This window comes from Macadamia integrifolia, chromosome 13, assembly GCF_013358625.1.
Source record: "Macadamia integrifolia cultivar HAES 741 chromosome 13, SCU_Mint_v3, whole genome shotgun sequence".
In the NCBI taxonomy this organism is placed as follows: domain Eukaryota; kingdom Viridiplantae; phylum Streptophyta; class Magnoliopsida; order Proteales; family Proteaceae; genus Macadamia; species Macadamia integrifolia.
Genome location: NC_056569.1, coordinates 25,144,719 through 25,171,210, shown reverse-complemented (window position 1 = coordinate 25,171,210; position 26,492 = coordinate 25,144,719). Strand labels below are relative to the sequence as shown.

The 26,492-nt window shown below is 41.1% G+C and overlaps 1 protein-coding gene across 2 annotated transcripts; it reads right to left on the bottom strand.

Moving 5' to 3' along the window:
- Positions 1–208: 208 nt before the first annotated feature.
- Positions 209–26,492, bottom strand: LOC122059755 (3-phosphoinositide-dependent protein kinase 2-like). Of its 2 annotated transcripts, none has more exons than XM_042622793.1 (11): positions 25,909–26,492; positions 20,247–20,427; positions 19,985–20,037; positions 19,787–19,888; positions 19,609–19,717; positions 19,440–19,518; positions 19,117–19,282; positions 1,850–1,984; positions 1,557–1,693; positions 791–1,022; positions 209–713 (listed from the first exon to the last, which is right to left on the bottom strand). In XM_042622793.1, the coding sequence occupies exons 1-11, from the start codon at positions 26,110–26,112 to the stop codon at positions 630–632; spliced, it is 1,482 nt and encodes a 493-aa protein (XP_042478727.1). In that variant the 5' UTR covers positions 26,113–26,492; the 3' UTR covers positions 209–629. The 2 variants fall into 2 exon arrangements, with proteins under 2 accessions (XP_042478727.1, XP_042478726.1); XM_042622792.1 differs by having other exon boundaries at positions 1,557–1,717; positions 25,909–26,491.

The following is a 26,492-nucleotide window of genomic DNA, read 5'->3' as shown; positions in this document are numbered from 1 at the left end:
AATAAATAAAAAATAATTTTCTTATTCAGTAAACACTACTTCTTACAGCCTCAATGGTATCCAAGTTTGTACAACATTCTTACCACTTCAGAAAGGAGTGCATCGATGCAATTTTAATATTGTCTTTAGGATGAAAAGTTATCCGGTTGACAATATTTTAGGCATGAATCCATCTTACTTGTGTAAGTTATATCGCAGTAAGCATGGATTGAAAAATGGAAATTGATTAATCCAAGGTTTGATTGTCCATGGTTTAAACAAGTAGATGTAGATAGATCAACTTGTTCTACAACAACAAAATTCTCCTTCATTGCAAATATCTCTTTACTACAGTAAATAATCAGCTGGATGTACACAACCCCCCCCCCCCAAAAAAAAAAAAAGACATGGCAAAAGAGCTTTCAGTGATGCCACCACATATTCTTGCAACCTTTAATGGCCACTGTCACAGTTCCAGAGAGGGAGTGAGTACATCTTAAAATGCCTGCACCATAACTCTATTTCTCTTGAAGCAAAAAATAAAAGGGGAAAATTTTCTCCAAAGCACCTGATCCGTTTTGGATCTCTAATGTTCCTCCTCAATTTCATGACATACAAAGAATTATGTTTTCAAAGCCACCAACCAGAAATCACCGGTTCTGAAGGGCCTCGATTGCTTTCTTCCATTGATAAGCTCTTTGTTTTGCATCCTCAAATGACATCACCTTCTTTGGCTGAAAATTTTTCAGAAACCCAATTCAGATGGACTGCATATAAAGTAGGAATATGGCAGATAAAGAAAGAAGCTTACTGTACAAATCTTAAAGTGTGAAGCACTTGAGACTTGGATACTGAGTTCACTGGGGTTATCAGACCATATCGTGTTCCCTTTGATCCCTTTTACTGTCATATTTGAAGGATCCACATAAATCAACTTCGGTTTGTCAGTGAGGATAAGCTGCACCTTCTTGTTTGTTAGCTTCCGTATTTTCTTCACCATTGAGATCATAATAACAGATTCCCCATGATCCAAAAATTCCTGCCTGTCAATAATGTAAAGCAAATGAACAGTATCAGCATGCCAATTTCGACATCCACACACACACACACACACACAAAAAGGGGGGGGGGACCTGATTCTTTCAGTTTTCACATTTTTTTTTTTTTTTGGGCCACCCTTCTGGGGCGGGGGCCGCAATTGGCAGGTAAAGTAGGCAAAAGAAAAAGAATAAAGATATATAGAGTTACAACCATATGGTAGATACCCATAACAATATCAAGTGCATGCCCACACCCATCCATTGGGTGGACTTTATACCAAACTAGTGGATCCCAAGACAGGCAGAGGTTATTTATAATAAAATAAAAAATAAAAATCAGAGCCTACAAAGAATCCATGCAAGGATCTTGACATTCATTCAGGTGGCCTACATATTTGGTTGCTTGGAACTTGAAACACCCTTGGTAGATATAATAATATGTCTAGAAAGATATAATTCTACCACAAACCATGTTGTAAATTGCTGGAAGCACTAAAGCCAGAGAAAAAGTAAAAAGGCCACATGATTGGAGAATACCATCTTGAATCGAACGAGTCAATAGAAGCAAGTCTAGTCACATGACCAGTTGTGTCAGAAGACGACGTGGCACCACCAGTCCCCTCATTAGCTCTCATTGAACCATATCCAGCATGCGAAGGGTTCCATGAAGAATCCTGAACACTATCAACCTCAGCAGTCTGAAACCAAAAAGAATGCATGCTTGCACTTTAAATTACTTTCAAACACTGAGCAAATGCTAGGTGCCCCCAATTTCAAGAAAGGAAAACTTGCACCCCTTTTCAAATTTGTAATTTGAAACAGTGTCATACATTAGAATCCAAAGCAAGTTTAGGAGGGGTCTGCTTTCTTAAATTTTGCCATTCAATTCCCCTGAAAAATGGATGCATCTTGAGTGCAATGTAACCATCAGGTCCAGCACCTGGTCTTCTGCTCGGATTTATATCCTGCAGTAAAGTTGCATAGCTTATTAAAACCCACAATCATTATAATTGAACCATAAGATTGTTGAAGGAACAGTACAAAATATACTGGATTTTAATTTTTTGAACTATGCTCCAAACAGAAAGTTCTGCAAAATTAACTCTCATGTACCATAAGAGAAACATAAAATGATCCCAGAACAAATCCAATACTGAAAAAATTGAAAGCGTTCTAGATAATATATAAAGCAAATGGAAAAGTATCATACTAGAGGTGGGACTCACAAGGAAAATGCAACTTGCTTGAGGTTGGAAATCCCATGAAGATTCCACTGTTTCAAGGCCAAAAAAAGCAAATGCAAGCTCTTCCTTTTATACCATAATCTAAACTTGGGTGAAAAAAAAAACCCCCAAAAAACTTCAACTCCAACATGAGATGGAAAAGAAACAAACAACTTGAAAACGTCATAAGTGGTGTAACTATGTTAAATGGGTTTGGGCATGGGTATGTGACTAGGAGTCAGATCCATTCGACTACTAAGGCCCTCTTTGGTATCATTTTTCTTTTTTATTTTTACCTATTTAACAAAAATCATTAATAAAAACCATTTTTTATCAAAACATAAAAATGGTTTGGTAACAAATTAACAAAAATGGTTTTTTTGTGAGAAATAGTTTGATATCCCTATGTGCAAAATGATTTTTTGAAGACATGGGTGAAGAGATGTTCCCTTCTCCCATCTTCCTCCATTTTGGACTGAAGAAGAGGAGGCAAGGGGCTTGGATTCCTAATTACAAAGAAAATGACTACTTTACCCCTCCATATTGAAGGTTTAAGCACGTGCTCAATAAAGTTCAGCGCAAAAATAACTAAAAATCAATTTTGGCCAAAACACATAAATGACTCTTGATTTCTTTTTGGTTTTTGTGTTTTATCAATTTTTTTTAAATAGAAACAAGTTCCATAAAGGATACCAAATGCAACGAAAATTATTTTTGTGAACAAAAATCAAAAAGAAAAATGATACCAAAGAGGGCCTAAATCTTATGATGAGGAGAGACAGCTAATATAGATCTCCACACTTGCCATGGGCACATGAAAACATCATATATGGGTACACATTTCTGACACTGTCCACTTACGAAGACTTGCCTAAACAGCCCTAAAAATATGCCATGTGGCAGATCAGGTGATGCCCAAATTTTTTGGACAGGTAGTAATGTAGAAGAGTTGACCAGCTCGAACCATGATGGGAGTTAGGACTAGACCAGCCAGCTTCCATATCAGTCCCATCGAGCCAATCTGGCTCTGGTTCTGTTCCAGGAATAGTCGAGCCAGCTGGGGAGATTCTAGAAGATCTGTCTCTCAATCACGACTTTTAATCTCTCTTTGTGAGACCCATTCAGAAAGCAACCAGGGAGAATTGGTTTCAACTTTAGGAGGAGAAAAAATCTCTCTACCAATTTGAAGATGACAGCGTATTTTGTCATTTAGTGAAGACTTGGACTACAGGCAAAAGGAGGGTCGATTCCAGCATTAGAGGAGATCTTAATTTCTAAATTTTATTTCCTTCTTAGTTAGCACGCAATGCAATTTAGGGAGTCTTTGTTTCCTTACAAGTTTCTATTTCGGTTATGGTTCCTAAAAGTAGGACTTTCCATTTGTAAAAGCTTGGCCAAAGCTATAAAATAAGGCCCTCAATCGATTGTAACTTGAACCAAGAATTTGCTAATGAAATTGAAGAGTTTATTCATGGCTGAGAGAGTCAAATTTAGAGGGTGAGATGCCCCAAAACTTGAGAGGGTGAAATGCCTAGGGGAAGGTGAGAGGCCTGAACCAAACTACCCTTCTTCTTCCCCCTCTTTTCATCCCTCCATCGAATTCTTTTTCTTCCTTTTATTTTCTGTTATATCTTGAGTGGTTATGATCCTATCAAAGGGCTTTGAAGACTGATTACGAGATGAGTCCCCTGCTCTCTGCTGTGATCCAAGAGCCCGTCCTACACCCTGAGATTACTTACTCTGGAGATTTTCTGGGCAGCATCATCAACTCCGGATCTCACAGATCCTTGGATCATTATAGGTCATGTTTTGAGGGTCATTCAGGCCCTATCCAAAGAGCACTCGACCAGCCTTTCAAGGCTATCTGAGACCTGGTCCTCAATATGCAAGAAATCTCTCAACTTTTGACCTAAATTAAGAATTTGTGGATCTCAGTAACTAGCCATCAGTTCAGGACGCAATTTTGAGGATTAACTAAGGACCTTATAAGCAGCCTCCAACCAAGGATTCAGCCTCTTTCGGGCTTCTGATTGTGAGTAGTGAAATTTCTCTGATTTGACCTAAATTGTGACCTGCAGCTAGGGTTTTCTTCCCTTATTTGCTGTGTTTTGACTAAGGGCCTTACCTTACTGTTGTGGGGGCAAATCAATATACATAAGGGGCTGTTGATTATTGTTGGATATCACAGTTGATTATATATTCTGTTCTGGACCTACAAACAGTACCTAGTTTGAGTCGTCTTGTTGGGCTGTTATTTTGGTTGGAGTTTGGTTTGTAACTGGGGTTGAGTGTATCTGTACCCAGCCTTAAATTAGGTAAAACTAATGGGCCCCTGCTCACATGTCAAGTTTCAGTCCAATGGGAGTTTGCCTAGTAGCAAAACATAGCTTTGAAAATCCAGGAACATGGGGGAATGCACGGTAGTGGTCGGAGAAATGTAGGCATTCATAAACATCTATAGGGATCCATGCCAATACAACCGGAGGACGGGAGGTAGTATTTGATTAAATTATAATCTAAAATTTGAAACATGGCTGATCTAAATCATGTCCTATCTATCCAATGGTCAGAATTACCACATCATTTGTCCATATGGCTCAAAATGGTGGACTATTTCATAAGCCCTTCCTAAACGGGTTATGTAAAGGCAATTTTCCCTTATAAAAATATCAAGCACCAAAATAGGCATACAATTAATAATGTCGATACCAGAAAATTATCGTTTTGTTTTGAAGCATGCCATTAAGAGCTTCATAGGGACTAGTAATGCAAGTGCTAATCTCAAACCAGTGAAGTCCAGTGGGAGATCAGCTTGCAACAGGATCACAGGTATAGGGACAGAACCAGAATCGAGGGAAAACCAGATAACTCTATTTAAACAACTCAGATATGAATGAGAATAAGGGGCGCGCTTGGTCCAACGGTAAGGTACGAATGTTGCGACCTGATGGTTAAGCGGTGGAAACAGACTCGGTATTCTCAGGGTAAGGCTGTGTAGTTTTTGCCCCCTCCCTCAAGACCTCGCATATGCAGGAGCCTCATTCACCAGGTACACCCTTCATACATATGAATGGGAATCTGGTCGAAAGGTCTATTTATCAAGGAGAACAAGTTTGTAACTTCTTATGCTGATCTAATGATCAGATTGGGAGATTTGGGGTAGTGTCATAAATAGCAAGTCACCAAAAGAAATACCAGAATTAGTAACCAGCAGGAAATAGCAACAAGAAACCAAAATAGCAAATCACTCGACATAGTGCATCAGAATAGGAAACTCAGGTAAACAGAAATAACAAGTGCATCAGCAATTAGTAAATAGTAGAGAATAGAAACAAGACAAAGTTCTGCTGTAACAAAACTCAAACATAGAAGAAAACTGCCAACAGAACTTGAATTCAATGGACGCAGTTGTTTTACTAAACCAGCACTAGAACCTGATCTGAAACTGAGAAGAAACTATCAACAGTTCAAGAGACAAAACAGAGACTGGAAAACAAGCATGCAAGGATGGAGAAATCAGAAAACTGACCTTGAAAATTGGAGAAAGAAAGATATGGAAGAAGAATATGGATTGGGCTTCCCACCTAGAACTTGACTAGAACCCCACCAGTTCAACTTGGCATATCACCAAGGGCTTCAGTGCATCTCACAGCGAAGGACCTCTGAATCTCACAAAACTAACAAGAAAAGGCTATTTTTGAATCTCAAAAATCATAGCAGAGTTGTGTAGCCCCTTTTCTTTTTTTTATAGAACTAAGAAATAGAATAAGGAAACTCTCCTTGCACAAGCTAAGGAAAGTCCCATTACAACTTAACTCTTGAAAACAGTATTTAGAAAACTCTAAGAAAATAAAAACAAACACCTAATTTAATAAAAGACCTCAAATCCCTCTTATTTGGGCCAATAGAATTGGCACATCATAATAGAAAACCCAAAATACAAGCCTATGGCCCATATAACTCATTGCACTCAAAATTAAGCCTACTGGTTCATTTTTGGTCTAGTCTAACCCAACCAAAAGCCTGGTTTGCTGCTGGCCTTCTTGTTCTTCTGAATTGAATCAATTAGAGCACTAAAATTTTATGTTTAACGTTTAAAGAGCAACATGTTTGTAATAATACACGCTCACAGTTTATGTGGTGCATTTACAAGCTAATGATAAATATTCCCAATAAGAAAAGCGATAAATTCTGATTTGAGGGATCCACAAAACACACACCCCACACCTTGGACCCAGGTACTGTTGTGCAGGACAAAGTACTTTGATTAAGATGAGGGGTCAGGTATCACAGTGGGTACATAAAAGATTTTGGAAAAAAGTCATCATCATTTGCCAAATTTATTGGCAATCAAAGACTCTTCCTTAATTTGACAGACTGCTTTGAAGTTTTATGCTTGCATGAGCAGCTACATAAACCATAAGAAATGTAATTCTGTAAATTCTCTATTTTTATTTTATTTTTTTAATCCCAAGATCTACTGTATATGGTAATCTGCACTTTCTTTTTAAAGCAGCAACCAGTTTCACTATTTATCATAAGTACCAAAATTACTATTCAAGGTAAATATGGATTTTACTTTTACGTTCTTTGTTTCCTCTTTGAGCCAGGATTTGAAGATTATGTTCAGTTAGGAAATTTGAATTCTGTCCAATAGGTAGTTGGCTTTATTTTAATTCCAAAATAAGATTTGGTTGAAGTCAAATGCGAGTTAATTTATTAAAGTAATGTTTCCTGTTTGGAAATTGGAATTTAATTTCAACTTAGACTAGAATTTGGTCCCGGCCTTGGGCTATAAAGATATGGGGCATAATTTGTAGGCAAGAGTTCATCAGGATGGGCCTCCTGATGAACTTGTCATAGTGGCTCACCAATTTATAGCCACGTGCCATGATAATATGGAAATTTTCTGACCACTGGATAGATAGGTCAAGGATTGGATTAGCCACATGTCATTTCAGGACCTAATTCAATCAAATACCCTCCCATGTATTAGCATGCATTGTATCCCCATGCATCCTCTTGTAGTTCCTGGATTTCAAGAGCTATATTTTGCCACTTGTTGAGATGTTGGGGACCTTTAGATCTACATGTACACAAATTTGGACCACATCCGACCTGCCACTTGGCACAAACTTGGCTGTCCTGACGAGCTTATCGGGACAGCTCACCTTGGGTAAGTTAGCCCCGTCTTTATTTTTGAATTGTTACGAAATAGTTTTCTTTATGCTTGTTGGGTGAAAATGGATCATGTCCTAGGGTCTGTGGTCAAACCTAAATACTGTTCATGTTGAACAGCCCTCTTCTTTTCTTTCTTTCTTTCTTTCTTTCTAAGTTATTGGTCACTGGTATTGTTTGCAGTTCCATAAAAGATCAGATTTCTTCCTTTGTGATCTCTAGTTATTCAATTCGGGTGCGCCCTCTCGCCGCAGGCCATGGCCTCCGCCGCCCTCCCTCCTCCCCCCTCCCTTCTCCCCCACTCTCCACCACCCCCCCTCTCCCTTCACCTCCGGCCCCCCTCCCAGCATCCAAAACTTGGTCCTCCTGCTTAAACCCTTCTGCCTCCACCTCCAAAGATGACCTCTCTCTGCATTTTGTCCCTCCCTCCCTTCTCGGTGACAAACAAATCGGCAGGTACCTGGCAGCATCCTTCTCCTCTGAAATCTCCAAATGGAGATTCTGTTTAGTTGGCCACTTCCTTGGTAGTCAACGGTTAAGTTGCACCTCGGTTAAGTTGCACTATTGCAACATGTTGGTCAAAGGTTCAAAACCTGGAAACAGCCACTTCTGCGAAGTAGGGGGTAAGGTTGCGTACAACTTGCCCCTCCCAGACCTCGCAGTAGTGGGAGCCTCGTGCACTGGGTTGCTCTTTCTTCCTTGGCAGTCGACCACCCTTCCCCATTGTTAAAGCTCCCTCACTAAACAATGGAAACCTAATGGACTTCTCGATACTTACCCCCTTGACAATGGCGTCTTCTTATTCAACTTCACAATGGAGAATGATATGCTCATAGCTACTAAAGGCTGCCCTTGGCATGTGGGCAACAGACCCATTTTCCTTCGGCTCTGGAATCGGTTTATGTAGCTTCATAAGATAAATCACTGCTCCATACCCTTATTAATCACCCTCCCTAATATCCCTCTCCACTACTGGTGTAAAAAAGGATTAAGTATCATTGGTTCCATTATGGGTAAATCACTCTTCATAGACATCAGAACAAAGAGAATGCAAAGACTCTCTTACGCCCGAATTTTGTCTAAGTTTCTGCTAAAGTGCCACCACCAGCTTCTGTCATTGTCATGGATGATGAAGGGGCGGCCTTTCACCAACAAATTATATACGACTGGATTCCACCACATTATACCAACTACAAAATCTTTGGACACCCGTCTTCGAGTTGTAACAAACATGCCCCTCCGGCTCCAGAAGATATGATGTCCCTCCCTTCCACAACTGTCCCCTCCTCTCCTCCGGCCTTACACTCCTCCACATCCCTTCACATAGCAACCACCCATAACTATACCACACATGACACATCCATCCACCACCGCCTCCACTCATCAACCATCCTCCTCTACCCAGGGTTTTAAGTATCGGTGCGTATCGTACCGTATCGACAGATACCGATAAGATACATGGAATTTTTAAAACCCTTTCGTATTGATACGTATCCTACTATATGCACCGATACACCATCGATACTCTCTGATACGCACCGATACGTACCGATACTCTATGGAAAAAATAAAATCGAGTGAAATGTATGTTTCGATATGTATTGGTACGTATCGGTGTGTATCGTACCCTATCGGTATACGGTACGATACACACCGATACGGTGCGCTACAATCATATAATGGCCAAGTTGGGTCATTTTTCAGAAAAACACGATTTTTTGAGGTGTTTTTGTTCCAAAGTTGCTACCAACCATTTTTCTCTCTAACTAAAGTGGAAATCAAGGTTGGGAACAAGGATTTTACATTTATGGGACAACTACAAACCTTGAATTCTTAGTGTGATACCCTCAATTTAGTGTTTATGCATAATACATGTTATCAATAGCTTTTCTTAATAAATTTTTCATGCAAAAGTATATAAAAAAGTGTTTCCTATCCATTTATGTGCGTATTTTTAGCGTTCTTAGCGTATCTCCAATACGATACAATACCCTCCGATACATATCTTAATTTTGGCCGATCGATACAGCGACCGATATCGATACTTTAATCCTTTCCTCTACCACAATCGCCTCTCTTGCCAACCATACCCCCCCTACAAACCATTGTTTCCATTTCCCATCGCCACCCAAGCTGTGGACGGAGGAGAAGTAAACACTGGCGAAATTCAAAATTGGCTACTACCCCCTCTACCAGTCCCTGTGCTGGTCGCATCTGTTCGACCGCTAGATGCTCCAGTTGACCGTTGTACAATCACTTTGCTAGCCATTCCAAGCCCCCTAGCCCTGATGATGCTGCCCCCTGCCATCCCCTATCACCTATAGCTGCTGCCTCAACCTCTTTTTGCCTTGGTCATGAATCCTTTCACTCCTCTTTCCCTCCTCCTTTCGGCGGTGTCTCTGACACCTTGCCTTTTAAGGCACCTGTCGGCTCTGGCCTCCCCCCTTCTCAACCTTCATGTCTCCCCCCTTTTCTTCCTCTCCCTTCTCATACTTTTACAAAAATACCCCTCATCCCTCCCTCTTCAACCTACCCAATGGCCCATCTCCCTCCTCCCCCATTACATCCAAACCATTTCTCCTCTAAACCCACTGCTCCTCTTCCTTCTTCTAAGCCCATAACCTTAGCTCCCCTTTCATTTAGCCCCACTTCACCTTTTCAATCCTCTTTTGACTCGGCCCTTCCTAGCCCATCTGATAACCACCTCTGTTCAACCCTCTCCAGTGCAGCCGCTGACTGCCTTGACCTGACCCACTCCTCTCAAGGGTCCTCTTCTCTGACCAACGCCCCCTTTGAGGATTTCCCCCCTCCCGCCTCCCACCTCCCACCTCCCACCTCCCACCTCCTCCTGGCTATTATTAACCCCACCCCCTACACTTCCCTCTCGGCCACCGCCCTCTTTGATTCGAGCCTTCTCTCCCTGCACTACTCCTCCAGCTGAGGCAGGTAGCTGGATCCTATCAGCACTCACTCTCTATCCCTGCCTCGCCTCTCCTCAACGAGGCTCCCCCGCCTGTCCTACTCTTCCAGTAGGGACAGGCCCATGCCACGTCTTCTTCGACAAATCCAACTCACTCTGTCGCTGCCTCGTCTCACCTCCATGAAGCTCCCCGCCCTGCCCTGCCCTGCCCTGCCCTGCCCTGCCCTGATCTTCCAGCAGGGGCAAGGCCTTGCCACAATAGCATCAACCTGCGCTACTACCATGTCTCCTTCAATTTGGCCTTCCCAAGTCCTAGCCATGTCTCTCATGGCTCCACTTGTATGTTCTAGTATTGCGCCAATAGCCGGCTTGGTCTTCTTCAACTCCCCCTTGTTCTCACCCCCAAGGGCAATCCTCCCCTACCTTGTGAGCTGAGCAGGGGCAAGGCCATGCCACACCTGTCACAACTCTCACTGCTAGGCTCTTTGACCCGTTCGCTGCCACACTTTGCTGCCGCCACACTTTGCTGACTATTCGCCCATCTCTCTCAATAGGAATTGCCCACCCATCCCCTACCCCTCCTCTTCCCTCTCCACACCCCCCTCAACCCACCCATCTCCCCTCCCCTCCCCTCCCCTCATCAGCTACCACCGACGGCATCGTAGCCAGCCTGCTAACGCACCCTACCCCCCTCAGCTCCCCTGAGGCTAGCTTGCTTTTGCCTCCCTCCTCCCCCCTCCCCCCTGGACCATCTGGAATGTCTTGGGTCTCAATTCCCTGACCAAACAAGCCAAAATCCATTCACGCATCAAGTCCTCCAAGTCTATCTGATGAAGATACGGCTGCCCTTACCTGTTTGGACTAGCATGACCGACTTTGGAAGCCAAGAGCCAAGAAGTACCGGTCCAACCCAGTGTTAGGGTTGGAAATAAAATTAGTAGTTATTTAGTATTTTATTTCATGCCATTTATTTTTCAGATTTGAATGTAGGAGTTAGGGTTTATTTCCTTTGCATTAGTTTCCATTTATGGTTATTTCCTAGTTTAGGCTAGTTTCCATTTCAATTAAGTTTCTAATTTCATGTTCCTATTTCCTATTTATAGGTTGTAATCGATTGAAGACTTAGAGTGATTTTGATTATTGAATGAAGACGTTGAGTTTGTGCAAGTGTGATTCCCCTCTTCCCCGCTCTGTACTCTGATTTCCCCTTTCTTCCGTAAGGTTCTCCATCAACTTGGTATCAGAGCCGAAGGATCCTCCTTCATTCTCTCCCCATTCCCTTCTTCCTTCCATCTTCTATCTTCCCTTCCCATTCTCAGTTCTAGTTTCTACAGAGACTGAGAAAAAAAAAAAAAAAAAAAAAAAAACGATTTCTTCCAGAGAAGAATAGACCCCTCTGTTTCAACCCCCTTCTTTTTCTCCCAACCCCTTCGATCAAAACCCATCTCCTAAGGTTCTAGAAAGTGAAAAAAAAAAAAAAGAGCAGTAAGGCAAGAGAGAAGTCGGAAAGCCTTCCCTGCAAAAAAAAAAAAAAAAAAAAAAAAAAAACCTATCTCTATTGCAAAATAGAGGAGGCGAAACCCATTCCTGCTAGGGTTTGAGTAACAAAAAGAAGAAAGAAGGCGACAAAAAGAAGAAGAAGAAGAAGAAGAAGAAAGAAGAAGGCGATGAGAAAAGAAAGAAGAAGAACCAAGGCGAGAGAAGAGACACAAAATAAAAGAAGAAGAAGAAGAAGAGAAGTGAGAGTACGAGAGACCAAGTTACTTACCTATGTTCAACCTTCTCGCCTCGACGCCTCTGTTGAGGTCTCCATCTCCAGGAGGAAACCCCTCTTGTAGAAACTCATCCTCCATCACCAATCGCAACAGCCCTCTCTTCATGGTTCGCTGGTCCTGAGTTCGACAGAGAAGAAAAAAAAAAACCATCGCTGCTGGTTCCATCGAAGAAGACCTTCTTTTGTCGTAATCCAAACCCCACCCCCAAGAGCTTCTCCCTCTTTCTTACTTTAGTTTATGATTTTCCCACTTTACCCCTCTCCTTATATTTTAATTCCTTTATTCCTATTTTACTACTGTTTCCATTTATGCCCTTCCCATATAATTGCTGTGTTTCTAAATTGATTGCCTTCTAATTACCATTGTGCCCTCCACTTGAATATCCTCATTTAATTACCATTCTGCCATTTTCCTTTAAGCCTTCAGTTATTTACTATTTTGCCATTGCTCTGAGAGTTGTTTTGTTAATCATCACCATAGTAGCCAATAGTGAAGTTGTTCAACAGCTGAACTCTTATAAAGGAGAAACTGATACAAAAATTGATGCTCTCACTACCATGGTCACGTCCTTTAAAACAATAGTGGAATCTATGCAAGTTCTATTGATCATTTGGTGGCAGCAGATAAAGGAAAGAGTCACATTCAATCTAAGGATTCTTCCAACACCACTCCACAGGATCCGTCACTATCACTACCACCACCACCACCACCACCACCTCCACCACCATATGGAATTGGTAAACATGATGATGGAGCAGAAAGAGTAGCAAAATTGGATGTCCTTGATTTTTATGGAGACAACAATCCAGAACTGTACCTTGACTGGATTCATAGCTTAGATACATTCTTCCGATGGTACGGGTTGACTGAGGCTCGAAAGATCCTATTTGCAGAGGCCAAACTGAAAAGCACGGCCCGAATCTGGTGGGTCAAGCAACAACAACAGAACTGAACCGAACCCAAGGCATTGGTTTAGTCACTACTTGAGCTAAAATGCATGACGTCATTAACCGGAGATTCTTGCCTTCTGATTACAAGCAACACATGCATCTCAGGTTTGCACAATTGAAACAGAAGAATTTGAATGTTGAAGAATATGTTGCGAGGTTTTATTATTTGGCCACTCGTTCTGATTTTGAGTGGGATGAAGAAGTATTAGTAGCACAATTTCCCAATGGTTTGCACCCTCAACTTAGTGTTGCCCCTACATCTAGTAGATTGCCTACCATGGAAGACGTGCAAATAGCTTATCCTAACCGTTTGGTAGCTTTTATTGATAAAGATTCTCCTATTCCACATATTCCTGAAGAGCAATTTGGTTCTGACAGTTGATTTAAGAGAAGAGCATGCGCCAGGTAAAGTCAATGACACTCTCAGTGATGAAGACCAACATCCTTTTTATATCATTCGTCATGTGTTGATCACTCAGAAAGCCACTGACAATGAAGATTGGCATCGCCGTAGTATTTTCCAAACTTATGTGAAGTGCAATGACCAGTTGTTAACCTTGATCATTGATGGAGGAAGTTGCACTAATGTTGTCTCTGAAGACGCTGTTCGCAAGCTGGGATTGAAGACAGAGCCACATCCAAATCCCTACAAGGTTGCTTGGGTGAACAACACTAATCTCAAAATCACAGATAAGTGTTTGGTCATATATTCTATTAGTAGATTTAAGGATACAGTCCAATGTGACGTCCTCCCTCTGAACGTGCGCCATATCCTTCTTGGTCGACCTTGGTTGTTTGACAAGAAAGTACAGTATTGTGGCTATGCCAACACCTATGCTTTCAAGTATGCCAACAAGACTATGAAGTTTCATCCTGCCAAAGATCACCCTGAAATTAAGCTCAAGAAGATGGTGGGATCGTTCCTCATACAGTGTATTCCTTCAGACAGTCTCCTCGGTCCTTTTCCTAGAGGAGGAGAGTTGATACAGATACAGCCGCCCTTACCTGGTTGGACCAGCATGACCAGCTTTGGAAGCCAAGAGCCAAGAAGAACCAGTCCAGCCCAGGGTTTTGGTCCAACAAGGGTTGGAAATAAAATTAGTAGTTATTTAGTATTTTATTTCATGCCATTTATTTTTCAGATTTGAATGTAGGAGTTAAGATTTATTTCCTTTGCATTAGTTTCCATTTATAGTTATTTCCTAGTTTAGGCTAGTTTCCATTTCAGTTAAGTTTTTAATTTCATGTTCCTATTTTCCTATATATTGGCTATAATCGATTGAAGACTTAGAGTGATTTTGATAATTGAATGAAGACGTTGAGTTTGTGCAAGTGTGATTCCCCTCTTTCCCCCTCTATACTCTGATTTCCCCTTTCTTCCCTAAGATTCTCCATCACTATCCTTTGATGTCTCCTTGAGACCTATGTGCCCGAAGCTAATGCCGCCCGCATCGCTTCATGCGTCGCCCCTTCCTGGTCCTTCCTTTCAAACTACTCCAGCCCCAATGGTAGAATCTGGATCTTTTGGAATTCCTCTAAAATCCACATTTCTATTCTCTCTTCTTCCTCCCAATTCATCCACCTCTCTATCTCGGATCCTTCAAATGGTATCACTCTCTTCTTCACTGCTATACTGGTTCAACCGAGCTCCCAATCGCTTCCTCTCTAGGATAATCTTCGCCTCCTGGGCATCCAAGTCAGCTCCCATCCTTGGGGCTGGGGAGGTGACTTCAATGTGGTTCGTCATTCCCATTAGAAATGTGGGGGCACGGGTATTGCTCCCTCTTTTGTTGATGCCTTCAACTCCTGCATCGAGGACTGCAGCTCAGGTGACCTCCTGTTGGTCAGGCATTAAGCTCTCCTGACACAACGAGTGTTACGGTCCCAATTGCATTGCTTGTAAGCTTGACTATGTCTTTGTCAATGAGGCGTGGCTCTCATCCTTTCCCTCGTCCCATGCCTCTTTTGACCTTCCTAGTATCTCTGACCACAGCCCCATCTCTCTTTAAATTCACTCTCTTGTCTCCTTTGGCCTCAAGCCATTCAAGTTTTTCGATATGTGGACACTCCACTCAAGCTTCCTCCCTATAGTCTCATCTGCTTGGAGGAAACCAGTCCATTCGTCCTCTCCCTTTATCTCCTTTGCCCTCAAGCTCAAAATGTCAAATTTGACCTCAAAATCTAGAACCACTCTACCTTTGGAATCATTGATGCTCGAGTTTCTGCGTGCAAGGATCACCTAGCTATAATCCAGTCCCGCCTCCATTCTCATCTTCATAATTCCTCCCTAGCTTTGGAAGAGAAAGAGTCCTCCCTTGAGCTCACTTCCCTGCTCGCTCAAGAAGAGAGCTTTCTCAATCCGAAGTCTCGCGCTCAAGAAGAGAGTTTTCTCAAACAGAAGTCTCGCATTAAATGGCTTGATCTTGGAGACTCTAACTCTTCCTACTGCCATAAATCCATCAAATCTAGATCCAACTCTAATTCCATCCTTCTGTTCAGGCTAGAGATGGTTCCACTCTTAGTGTCCCTGAGGCAATCAAGGCTGAAGCCGTGTCCTTCCATTCCCCCTCCCTCTCCCGCACCCGCCCTTCCCTCTCCCCACCCTCCTTAACAAATTCATCCCCTCCCACCTCATCCCCTCTCTCCAATCCATCCCCTCCGACCATGAAATCCATTCCGCCATCCATTCCCATAAGCCCAACAAAGCCCCCAGCTCGGATGGCTTCAACATGGAATTTTTCTCCTCTTTCTGGGATATCATTGGCGATGACCTCGCCAAAGCTATCAAAAACTTCTTCTTCAACCCTTCCCAATTCAATCCATTAACCAAACATTCCTCTGCCTCATCCCTAAGGTTGAGGGTGCTTCTTCCATGATGGATTTCAAACTTATCTCCCTCTGCAATCTCCTCTACAAATTTATTGCTAAAATCCTGGCCAACCTATCCAAACTGTCATCGACTCTCTTGTCAGTGCCAACCAATCAACTTTCATAGCCGGTAGGAGCATCACTAACATAATCCTTTCCCATGAGATTGTCGAAGGCTTTGATAGAAAATCCCACTCCCCTTCCGCTTTTCTTAAGATTGACATCCACGAAGCCTTTGACACCATCAAATGGGATTTCATTACCTAAGTGCTCATGGCCATGTCCTTTTCCCCCTTCTTTGTTCACTGGATCTACTATTGTATCTCCTCTCCCATGTTCTCGGTCCTCGTAAATGGCTCCCCTACTGGTTATTTCCCCTTCTTTGTTAGCATCTACAGGGTTGTCCCTTCTCCCCTCTCCTCTTTTGTCTAGCCCTTGAGGTCCTCTCGAGAGCCATCCAAACCCAAACCGACAACCTCCTCATCTCCCCGATCCCTAAATGTAAAGCCTTCAATTTCCCTCACCTTGCTTTCGCCGATGATCTTATGATCTTCTCTAAAGCTGACGAAACTTCCATTCAATCCATTATGTCCTCCCTCCACCACTTTGAATCTCTCTGGCCTCCGCATCAACCTACTTAAATCCCATTGTTTCCTTGTCAGAGTCTCTGACTCTAGCAAAGCCCATCTCCTCAAGTTAACTGGCTTCTCCCTTAGCTCTCTGCCTATCAAATACCTTAGCCTTCCCCTCATCTCCTCCAGGCTCTCTACCCACCATTACACTCCCATGCTTAGCAAACTCGCAAGATACTCTAATTTTAGAGAAGCAAGCTCCATTCCTAAGCGGGTCACTTGGTCCTCATCCAATTAGTCCTCCAATCCTCTTACATTTATTGGACGAGAGTATTGCAGCTTTCCAAAACCACCATCAAATCCATGGAGTTCCTCTTCTGCTCTTTCCTGTGGAAAGAATTTGATTCCCCCAAATTCCTCTGTTGGTCCTTTGTTTGCCTCCCCATGTTGGAAGGCGGGCTTGGCCTAAGGAGAATCAAAGATGCCAAGTCCGCCGCCATCCTTAAACTGGTCTGGAAGCTTGTTTCCAAAAACCAAGCATTTGGGTCAACAAGTTCTTCTCCTCAAGACTTACAAAGTCTTATGGACTTGGATGCCAACCGCACTATTTATTTTAGGAAGTAATGTAATGGGGAAGTGATTGTATAATCTTTTACATGGCAGTATGAAGGGCCTGTCCTGCTTGTTAAGGGACTTCTCTACCCCTCTTTAGGTCTGTCTAAAGGGATTGGGTGAGGTTGCCTCTTTTTGTAATTCTCTCTCTTATTCTCTTATTCAATACACAAAGTTGCTTAAAAAAAAAAAAAAGGTCTACTCCTCCCTCCTTCCTAGACTCCCTATGGACCATCGCCTATAAACCCAATTCCTCCTGGATCTTGCCAGGCCCCTTGCCATTTCTATCATCCGCATTTGCATCAGTAATGGGACCACCGCCTCCTTTTGGCTTGACAACTGGCACCCTGTCAGTGTCCTGTCCTCGATCATGCAGAACCCCGTAGTCTATCCTCTGGTATGCCCAGAACCTCTATGGTGTCCTCAATCATCTCCTTTACCTCTTGGTCCCCTCCTCCTAACTCTCCCTCTCTTGATCCCATTTGACATTCTCTCTCCTCCAAAGCTGATCAATCATCTGGACCACATCCTCCTCGGGCACCTTCTCCCCTGCCTCAGCCTAGGAACCTCATCCGCTCCCCTTCCGCCCAAGTGCCCTAGCACAATTCTATCAAAGCCCACATCCTGCACCACAAATCACTATTTGGAGAGCCCTCTCCAACTGCCTCCCCACCCAAGCCTTCCTCATATCCCGCCACATCCCTACCCCCCCTCCCCGCCTGTTGCCTTAGCTGGAATGGCCATGAAGACACTAACCACCTATTCTTCGACTGTTCTTTCTCCTCCCGCATCTGGAAGCTAGTCCTTTCCCAATTGTTGGCCTACCCAAAAAACCACCCTCCCCTTATCCAGAGAATGGCTTTGGATTGATATGACCTTTTCGAGTTCTTCCATTTGCGACACTGCCGTCAAACTTGCTTTTGGAGCAGCCAACAACCATATCTGGATGGAATGCAACCTTCGTAGATGGATTTCCAAATCCAGATCTTTTGAGTTCATTTGGAAGGCCATCTACTTTAATGTCTCCTCCAAACTGGGTTCTTTTCCCCTTCGTCCAGTCATTGACACCCCAAGGAACAGGATTTCTGTTGTCTCCTAGGGTCTCCCCTTGTCAATTCTGGATCCCCCCCCACCCGCCCCCGCCCCCGCCCCCGCCCCCTAGGGCTGTATCCCTTCCCCTGCCTTTGTATATCCCTCCCCCCTTTTTTCCTGTTATTAATTATTCATTCATCCAACAAAAAAAAAAATTTCTGTATACACATTTTTACGGATGATATAATACGCAGTTACTATTTTTATTGCAGTTTCTTTCAAATTAATTCATACAAAAGCATTAACAATCAATTGAATTTCCCTGATCCAGGTTCAAATTTCTGAATCGACATATCTTCATATTCTAAATTCAGAAATGTACATATTTTCAGTTTGGTTAATAATATCTTCACCTTAGATAGTCCAATCCAAAGCCAGATCAGCATGTCTGGTTTGATTCTGGTTTCTCTGTGGCTAACTGAATTCTCTATATGGCCTAGTTGTTGAATATACTCTAATTACAATATGGGAGCACCACATCCCCATAGACAGATCTTATATGCATATAGATCCAATGAGGTTTTTTTTTTTTTTTTGGTTGGGGGTGGGTGTGTGATAATCCAATGAGGAATTACAATAGCAGAAGAAAAGTCAGGAAAGAGTCGAGAGAAAAATGATGGGTAAGTTAAAAAAGTAAAAATAAAAATAAAAAGGCCTTTACAAGCAACATTGCTCAAACTGCATTATGTCAAAAGGTTTATGGTTATGAAGAACGAAAAGAATTATTTTGAAGCAGTTTTGATACCATAGCAAATGTCAATTCTTCTTTTTTTTCTTTTTCCTTTTCTCAGTTGGGGGTGAAGTAGACCAAAAAAAAATTAGTGCGGTTGAAGGAAAACCCTAGGCCATGGACGCTAACCAACTCAAAATGAAACCAAAGCCAAGCAGCAAATAACCTGTGACTTACCAATAATCTATCAATAAGGTCTTTAGCTTCTTCAGAGAAGTAATCTGGGAATCTAATATCTCTGGCTATAATTCTTTGGAAAATGAGCCATTCACTAGCATCTTTGAATGGAGAAGTTCCTGAAAGCATCTGATATATGGTGCATCCGAGCGCCCAAAGGTCATTTCTGTTTTTGACAAGTCATTAAATTAAGTGGCATGTAAAAACCATTTTTTCAGTCTAAAAACAGATTTTACAAAAAATATAAATGCAGAAAAAAATTTGTTTAGTTTCCAAATTGAAAGTTTTTGATATGTTATGCATGTGTCTGTAGTGTCTCTTACCCAAAAGTTGCTGGGGAAGAATTAAGGACTTCAGGTGGGACATATGCAGCTGTTCCCACAAAGGTACAAGCCTTATCATCTGGATAGTGCATAAAAAATATATAAATATTAACAATCACACAACCATTTCAGTTTAAATGGTATCCATAGGATAATATGATAACCTCACCTGATGAAGCATTTGGAAGGACAGTAATTCGGCTATCTTGCATAGGCTTTACACTACCAAAATCAGCAATTTTAATATGTCCATCTCCAGTAAATAGCAAGTTCTCTGGCTGTCATAAGAATAACCCTTAGCATGATCAACATGCCATGAAACAGAACAAACAAGTAACTGGCAATACCTTAATATCACGATGGATCAATCCAACACCATGTATGTACTCAAGAGCATCCACAACTTCTGCTGCATAGAAGCGAGCTTCATCCTCTGACAGACGACCTTTCTGCATTCATTGAAATTAACCAGATGCCACAAAAGGACCAATATGGTGGGCACAAAATAATGGAAGAGCCTGTGATCCAGAGTATATTTTACTTACCCTGTTTATCTGATCAAAAAGTTCTCCACCTTCACAAGATTCGAGCGCCATATCTTCAAAGAACAATGAATGGGACCATATCAGATTATAAATCAAAGTAAGCAAGTATCGCAAAGTCAACAAAAGTAAGCAAGTATCGCAAAGTAAAAAATCTTAGCTCCTATTTGAAACGAATGCATTGGTTCAGAAAGAAAGCGATAGAACGTAAATCAAGCAAGGAAAAAATGAAATTTTTATTAAGACCAAAAGCAGAAATACCTACACAGAGAAAAGGTGTCTTGAAATGTAAAGAATAGCCGGATAATGCCGGGATGGTCTAACTGATCAAGAACAATGCGTTCCAGCTTCACATATGATGTCTTATTTTCCTTTGTGATGAATTTTTTGTCCATAATCTTCAAAGCATATACATTTCCTGTGTCCTTCTTCTTTGCTCTCACAACCTGATCACAGAATTATTACACACACACATATATATCTCTCTCTCTCTATATATATATATATATAACACAAATAACAATGAATCATTGCATATCACAACAACTGGAACCAGACACTTTAGCCAATGCATCTCAATAGTCCCGACATTATAAACAATTTAATTTTGGCAGAGGGAGATGAAAAATTCCAAGTCACCGCACTAGAAAAGCATTAAGTTCTCCAAAGTTCGATCGCCACCCAGGAGTTGAGGACTTCAATAGATATGAACATACATTTTCACTGAAAATGATAATAGTAAAGGTTCAGAATGTCCATATAATTGTAGAAATGGGAAATGCAGAAAAGGGTGGATAGTAATTCATAAAAAGGCAGTTGATATAATTCCTCCAGAAAGAATGCCAGTTCCAATCTTCGAAGATTGGGCAAGGGCAACAAATGGAAGGATCACTTTTGGCAAAGGATTAAGGGCTTAAGAGATTTCTAGTTGGAATGAGATTCCAAACTTCATTTATGTACTAAAGGCATAGCTTAGAGCCCATAGAATATTTTTCTCCAACACAAATACAACAACTCAGCCTTATCACAGCTAAATGGGGTTTGCAACATGGATCTTTACCCTCCAATCAGCTCTATTCGAGCTCATACTTGATACAAGACCTAAGCTATGCATGTTTTTCCCCAACACTTCTCCTAGAGCCATTTTAGGTCTGCCCCTTGCTCTTTTGGCGCCTTCAATCTGAATCAAATCACTCCTCCATACTAGAACATCCAAAGGCCTCCATTGAATATGGTCATGCCACCCCAAACAAATTTCTCATAGCTTATCATGTATCGGAGCTACTCCCACATCAACTCTAATACAATCATTCATTAATTTATCCTTCCTACTTTTGCCACACATCCATCTCAACTACACTGAGATTATCTATGATGCTTATTAATTGCCCAATATTCCACACCATACATCATAGTCTGTCGTATGACTATTCTATAAAAATTTCCTTCAAGTTTTAAGGAATACATCGATCACACAACACTTCGGATGCACCTCTCCACTCCATCCATCCTATTTTATTTTTTTGTGAAACACAACACATCTCAGCCTTATCCCAATTAAATGGGGTCGGCTACATGAATCCGTGTAAAAAAAAAAGAGGTTTGGGGCATCCCACTCACGAACAATCGGTAACCCAGATCTTAGCCCTCTAGGCAGCTCTGTTAGATACCATACTTGGGAGGAGACTTAACTTTTAAATGTATCTTCTTACTAACTCCTCAATGGTCATTTTTGTCCGCCCCTAGTACTTTTCGCTCCATCCATCTGAATCTGGTCACTCCTCCGTACTGGTGCATCCAACGGCCTCCTTTGAACATGCCCATATCATCGTAACCAACATTCTCTGAGCTCGTCCTCTATATCATCTTCTTTATTTATGATTGATCTCAAATACCTAAAATAACCATACAAAATCTTCCTCTCATCAATTTTCACCATCTTATTATCTGTCCCAGCGTAACTAAGGTTGCACACAATATACTCTGTCTTCGTTCTACTTATCTTAGAACATTTTATTCCAAGGTTGATCTCCATAGCTCCAACTTGGCATTAACCTTTTCTTTCGTCTCATCCCCCAAAATAATATCATCAGCAAAAAGCATACATCAAGGAACCTAACCTTCAATGTCTCTACTTAAATCATCCATGATAAGCAAATCCTTGATATAACCCGATTGAAATTGCTAATTCACTACCTTGATCCCCCACAATTCTTGCACTAGACACCACACCATTACATATATCTTTAATTATATCCACATATTTACTTGAAACACATTTCTTCTCTAGTACGTTCCAGAATAACTCTCCAGGGAATGTCATAAGTTTCTCTAGGTCAGTAAAGAGCATATGTAGATCCTTTTTGCAATCTCTAAATAAAACGACACTACTTTAGGCATCCTTATTTTTTGTATATATCTACGACATGTGGTGTCTTGATGGGTAATGCAGTATTCCAGAACCCTATTCCTCAAAATTTCTTCATTTAGTAGGCTGAAAAAATAATCTTTCCATCTCTCCTTAATGTCCTCATCCCTTATTAGTACTTTACTACCTTCACTTTTAATACATCTAGCATAGTCAAAAGATTTGATCTTCCTTTCCCTCAATTAAGCTAGATATAGCTATTTCCCCTTTCTTTGTGCTCAAATTGCTATAAAGATCTCCATATTTCTTTGCCCTTGCTTTTCCCACAAACTTTTTAGCTTCATTTGTAGCCAATTGATATTTGATACCTTATTAGATCCTCTACATCCTTAGTTCTTTACAGTGCCTTAAAACTAGCTTTATTAATCTTAATGGTTGCTTAAACCTCATCATTCCACTACCAAGTCTCCCTAGAGGAATGTCATCTTCTTTATAATTTGCCTGGGACATCTTTCACAATCTTCTTAAGATAAGTAGTCATCTCGTTCCACATTGTATTAATGTCTCCATCAAAGTCCCACTTTTCTTGTTTAACCACTTTATCAATAAATGATTTTAAGGTATCTCCTTTTAAGCTCCACTATCTTATTCTAGGGCAAATAAGCTCACCTTTCCTACGATTCGGATTAATGAGACGCATATCCATGACCACTAATCTATGTTGCGGTTAGATTCTCTATTGGTGTAACCTTACAATCTTTACATAACAACCTATTGGACCTTCTACTAAGAAAAAACTCTATTTGGCTACTTTGATGCCAACTTTTGAAGGTAACTAAATGCTCATCTATTTTTAGTCAACGTTCACATGAAAGAAGGTAAAAGAATGATAGTCAGTGCTAATGCTTATCAATATTTTCATCGACCAGCTTGAACTGAACGCGACGTAATCAAACTAATGGTTGGCACTGTAGTGAATTAAAGCCAATATGCGAAGTGGAAAAAGTAGGCGTCCCAGGTACTATTTATGACGTCCAATATGTGTCTACAATAGATTATTCATAAGTCACAGCAAAATCTAAAGTTGAAATCCCCTCCTCATTCCTCTCTCCAAAACCATATCCTATATGTAAACCTTCATAGCCTCTACGATTTGTCCCAAAATGTCCATTCAGATCACCCCCTAAAATAATATTTTCTCATTAACAAAAATCTTGCGCTAATCAAGGTTCAAAACTCGTATTTCAGTTGAAAATAGCAAAATCTCGACCGAATAGCACATTTTTTCTATTAGTGCCAAATTGGGGGGACAAACGGTCGAAATGACCAAAATTTCAAAGAATCAGTGCATTTTTGTGACCGAAATCGGAGAAATTTTGACTGAATCATGCTGTTTCTGGTTTCGTCTCCTATTTTCTTTCAAGCATATTGAAACTAGCGAAATTTTACCGAGATTTTGGCAAAATTAGTGAACTTTCGCCAAGAGTTGGGCGAAATTTTGAACTGTGCCACTAATCCATCCATGTGTTTCCAAAATTGTAACTTATTAATTTCATTCAATCATACTAGGAACATTAATTATATTAAAAACCTCTTTCTCTAACACAAACGTGATGGATATAATCCTATTGCCAAATCTTTTCAAATCCACCAGATCATTCTTTAAATCTTTACCCACTACTATGCCCTCTCCACTTCTATTACTTTTGGTGTATACCAAAGTTTAAAGCCACCCAACTCCTTAGTTTTTTTACCCTTCCATCTAGTCCCTTGAATACACGCTATGTTAATCCTTCTTCTCCTCGTAACATCTATCAATTCTAGACTCTTACCCATTAAACATCCAATGTTCAAGATGCTAGTCTAATCCTACGCTTTTGGACTAGCTTCTTTACCCACACTCGTCTACCATGCGAGAAACCTTGCCTACTTGTCATCGCATCTGGACACCAATGCTGCGCATCGCTTATAAGGGACGTCCATAGAACTAAATCTCGGTCGAAATTGACAAAAATCTCCAAGTAATCTCGGTTTCAAGCCTAAGCGAACCCAAGTCCGAAACCAAGATCTCAATTCTTGGGGACACCTTAGCTAACCCTTGTTTATTATTCACTACACCCAGGTCAAAGTGTAGAACGTCAATTGTGGGAAACGCCCTAACATATCGGTGAAAATATATGGTTCTAGAATCCATGTAAAAAGGGTTTGGCTAGATTTCTTTCAGTGTCATCTGCCAACTTGGCATACCGACCCTCCTCCTTCAAACACTGGTGGAGTTTACTCCAATACAAATGATATTCCATAATAATTGATAGTGATTTCAATATTTTTTTTTTCCTGGTGCTTTTGGAGAAGCAACTTCACAAAAGGATAACTCTCACTGGAAGGGAGCATAAATGGATTCTTCTCTGCCTAAAAATTGGATTTACATAGGTTTCAAGAACTTCAAGGGGCAGACTATGTCTCACATTTTACATAAACCACGTCTAATTACTAAGGAAGTATAAAGTAACTGATAGAACGGAATGTTAAGCTAAAGAACAATATATTCTGAAACCACACCCCAAGCATGTTCAAAAATTTAATTTGGTAATAGTACTTTTTTTTTTTTTTTTTTTTTTGGGGTGGGGTGGTGTGGGAGGGGAGAGGATGTAGCATGAGTTCTGGGTTTTGCAATAGAAATGATATTTCTGTTTCTTACACACCCAAACAAGCCATGGAAGATTCAATTTTAACCAGATATGCATCAAGTTTTCTCAATGTAAGATAATATTAATAACAATTAATCCTCTGCTGAGGTTTTAAATCTCAGTTCAACAACTTTACTCATCGTCAATCGTCATAGCACAATGACATCCCAAAATTTTAACCAAAATGACTGTTGGATTTATGACCTAACTGAACTCAATAGAAACTTAGAAATTCTCTCAAAACCTAGATAAGATCCAAAAGTTTTAACTTTTAGCAAGACTGGGAAATGCAGGTAGCACAAAGGTCATCTACCCATTATTATGAATCCGAAAATGCATTTGAACTTCCCTTGCCTGGAAGCAACCATAGAAAATACTTAATTTACGTCCTAGTTCCTTTACCCTCTATGTAATAATGAAATCTTATCAACTTTAGGGGGAACTTGATCAACCATTTTATTCTTCCTTCTAGGATCTAAGGACTCATCACGCATACAACCGGGAGGTCAATACCTTATTGAGCTTATTTTAAGGTATAGGGTTGAATGAAGTAGAGGGCAATGACAAAAGCCAACCGGGTTTGTTGTTACTTTAAGGTGAGCTCTTCAGAAACTCCTGGTTTAATTGGCTAGACCATAGTGACCGAGAATTGCCCGAACAATAATTAATCAAAACCAGGGAACCTTCAGTGAAAGATCTCTCTCCCCCACCCCCGCAAGGAATGGGTTTGACATAGACTCATGGTTGCAGGAGCCGATAATGGAGTTTGTCACTAAAAACCATAAATCATCGAAACAGAACAAGAAACAGACTACCAACAAATCAAAGCCAATTATAAATTTACAAAGAGAGAGAGTGAGGAACAAGACCTTGGAATAGGAGCCGACGCCATAAATCTTGCCCAATTCGAAGTCCTGGATTGTGAAATGCTCTTGAGGGGCCCTGAAAGCGAAGCTCTTAGATCGCTGCACGGAAGAGTTAGAGTTCTGAAGGCGAAGCTTAGAGTCGAAATCATTCTCCATTGTTGTCTCTGCCGCTGCTATGCCACCTTCACCACCAACCAATGCCAACATCTCTCTAGTTTCTAGAAAGGAGAAAATGAGAGAAGAGGAGAAGAAAACCTCTTCTTTTGGGAAGGTTGGGAGGAGTGGGCGAGAAGGGCTGCTTCTGAATCACGGCCTCCAACGAAGGGAAGACGGTCACCGAGAACTACACAATAACCCATCAGATTCCTTTCTTTGCCCATCTGATAAAGCGATAAAAAAGCTTTTGTTCCATCAGCCACTTCTCAGCCTTAATTTTTCCCATCTAAAATGGAAACCCCCATATCTTGATTTTGATTTTGAACAGTTACCAGCCAACAAGAACACAACCTGGGTTCAGAAGAAGAAGTAGGAACAGAAAGAAGATCCAAATTTCCTCTCTCTCTCTCTCTCTCTCTATAACTCGACAC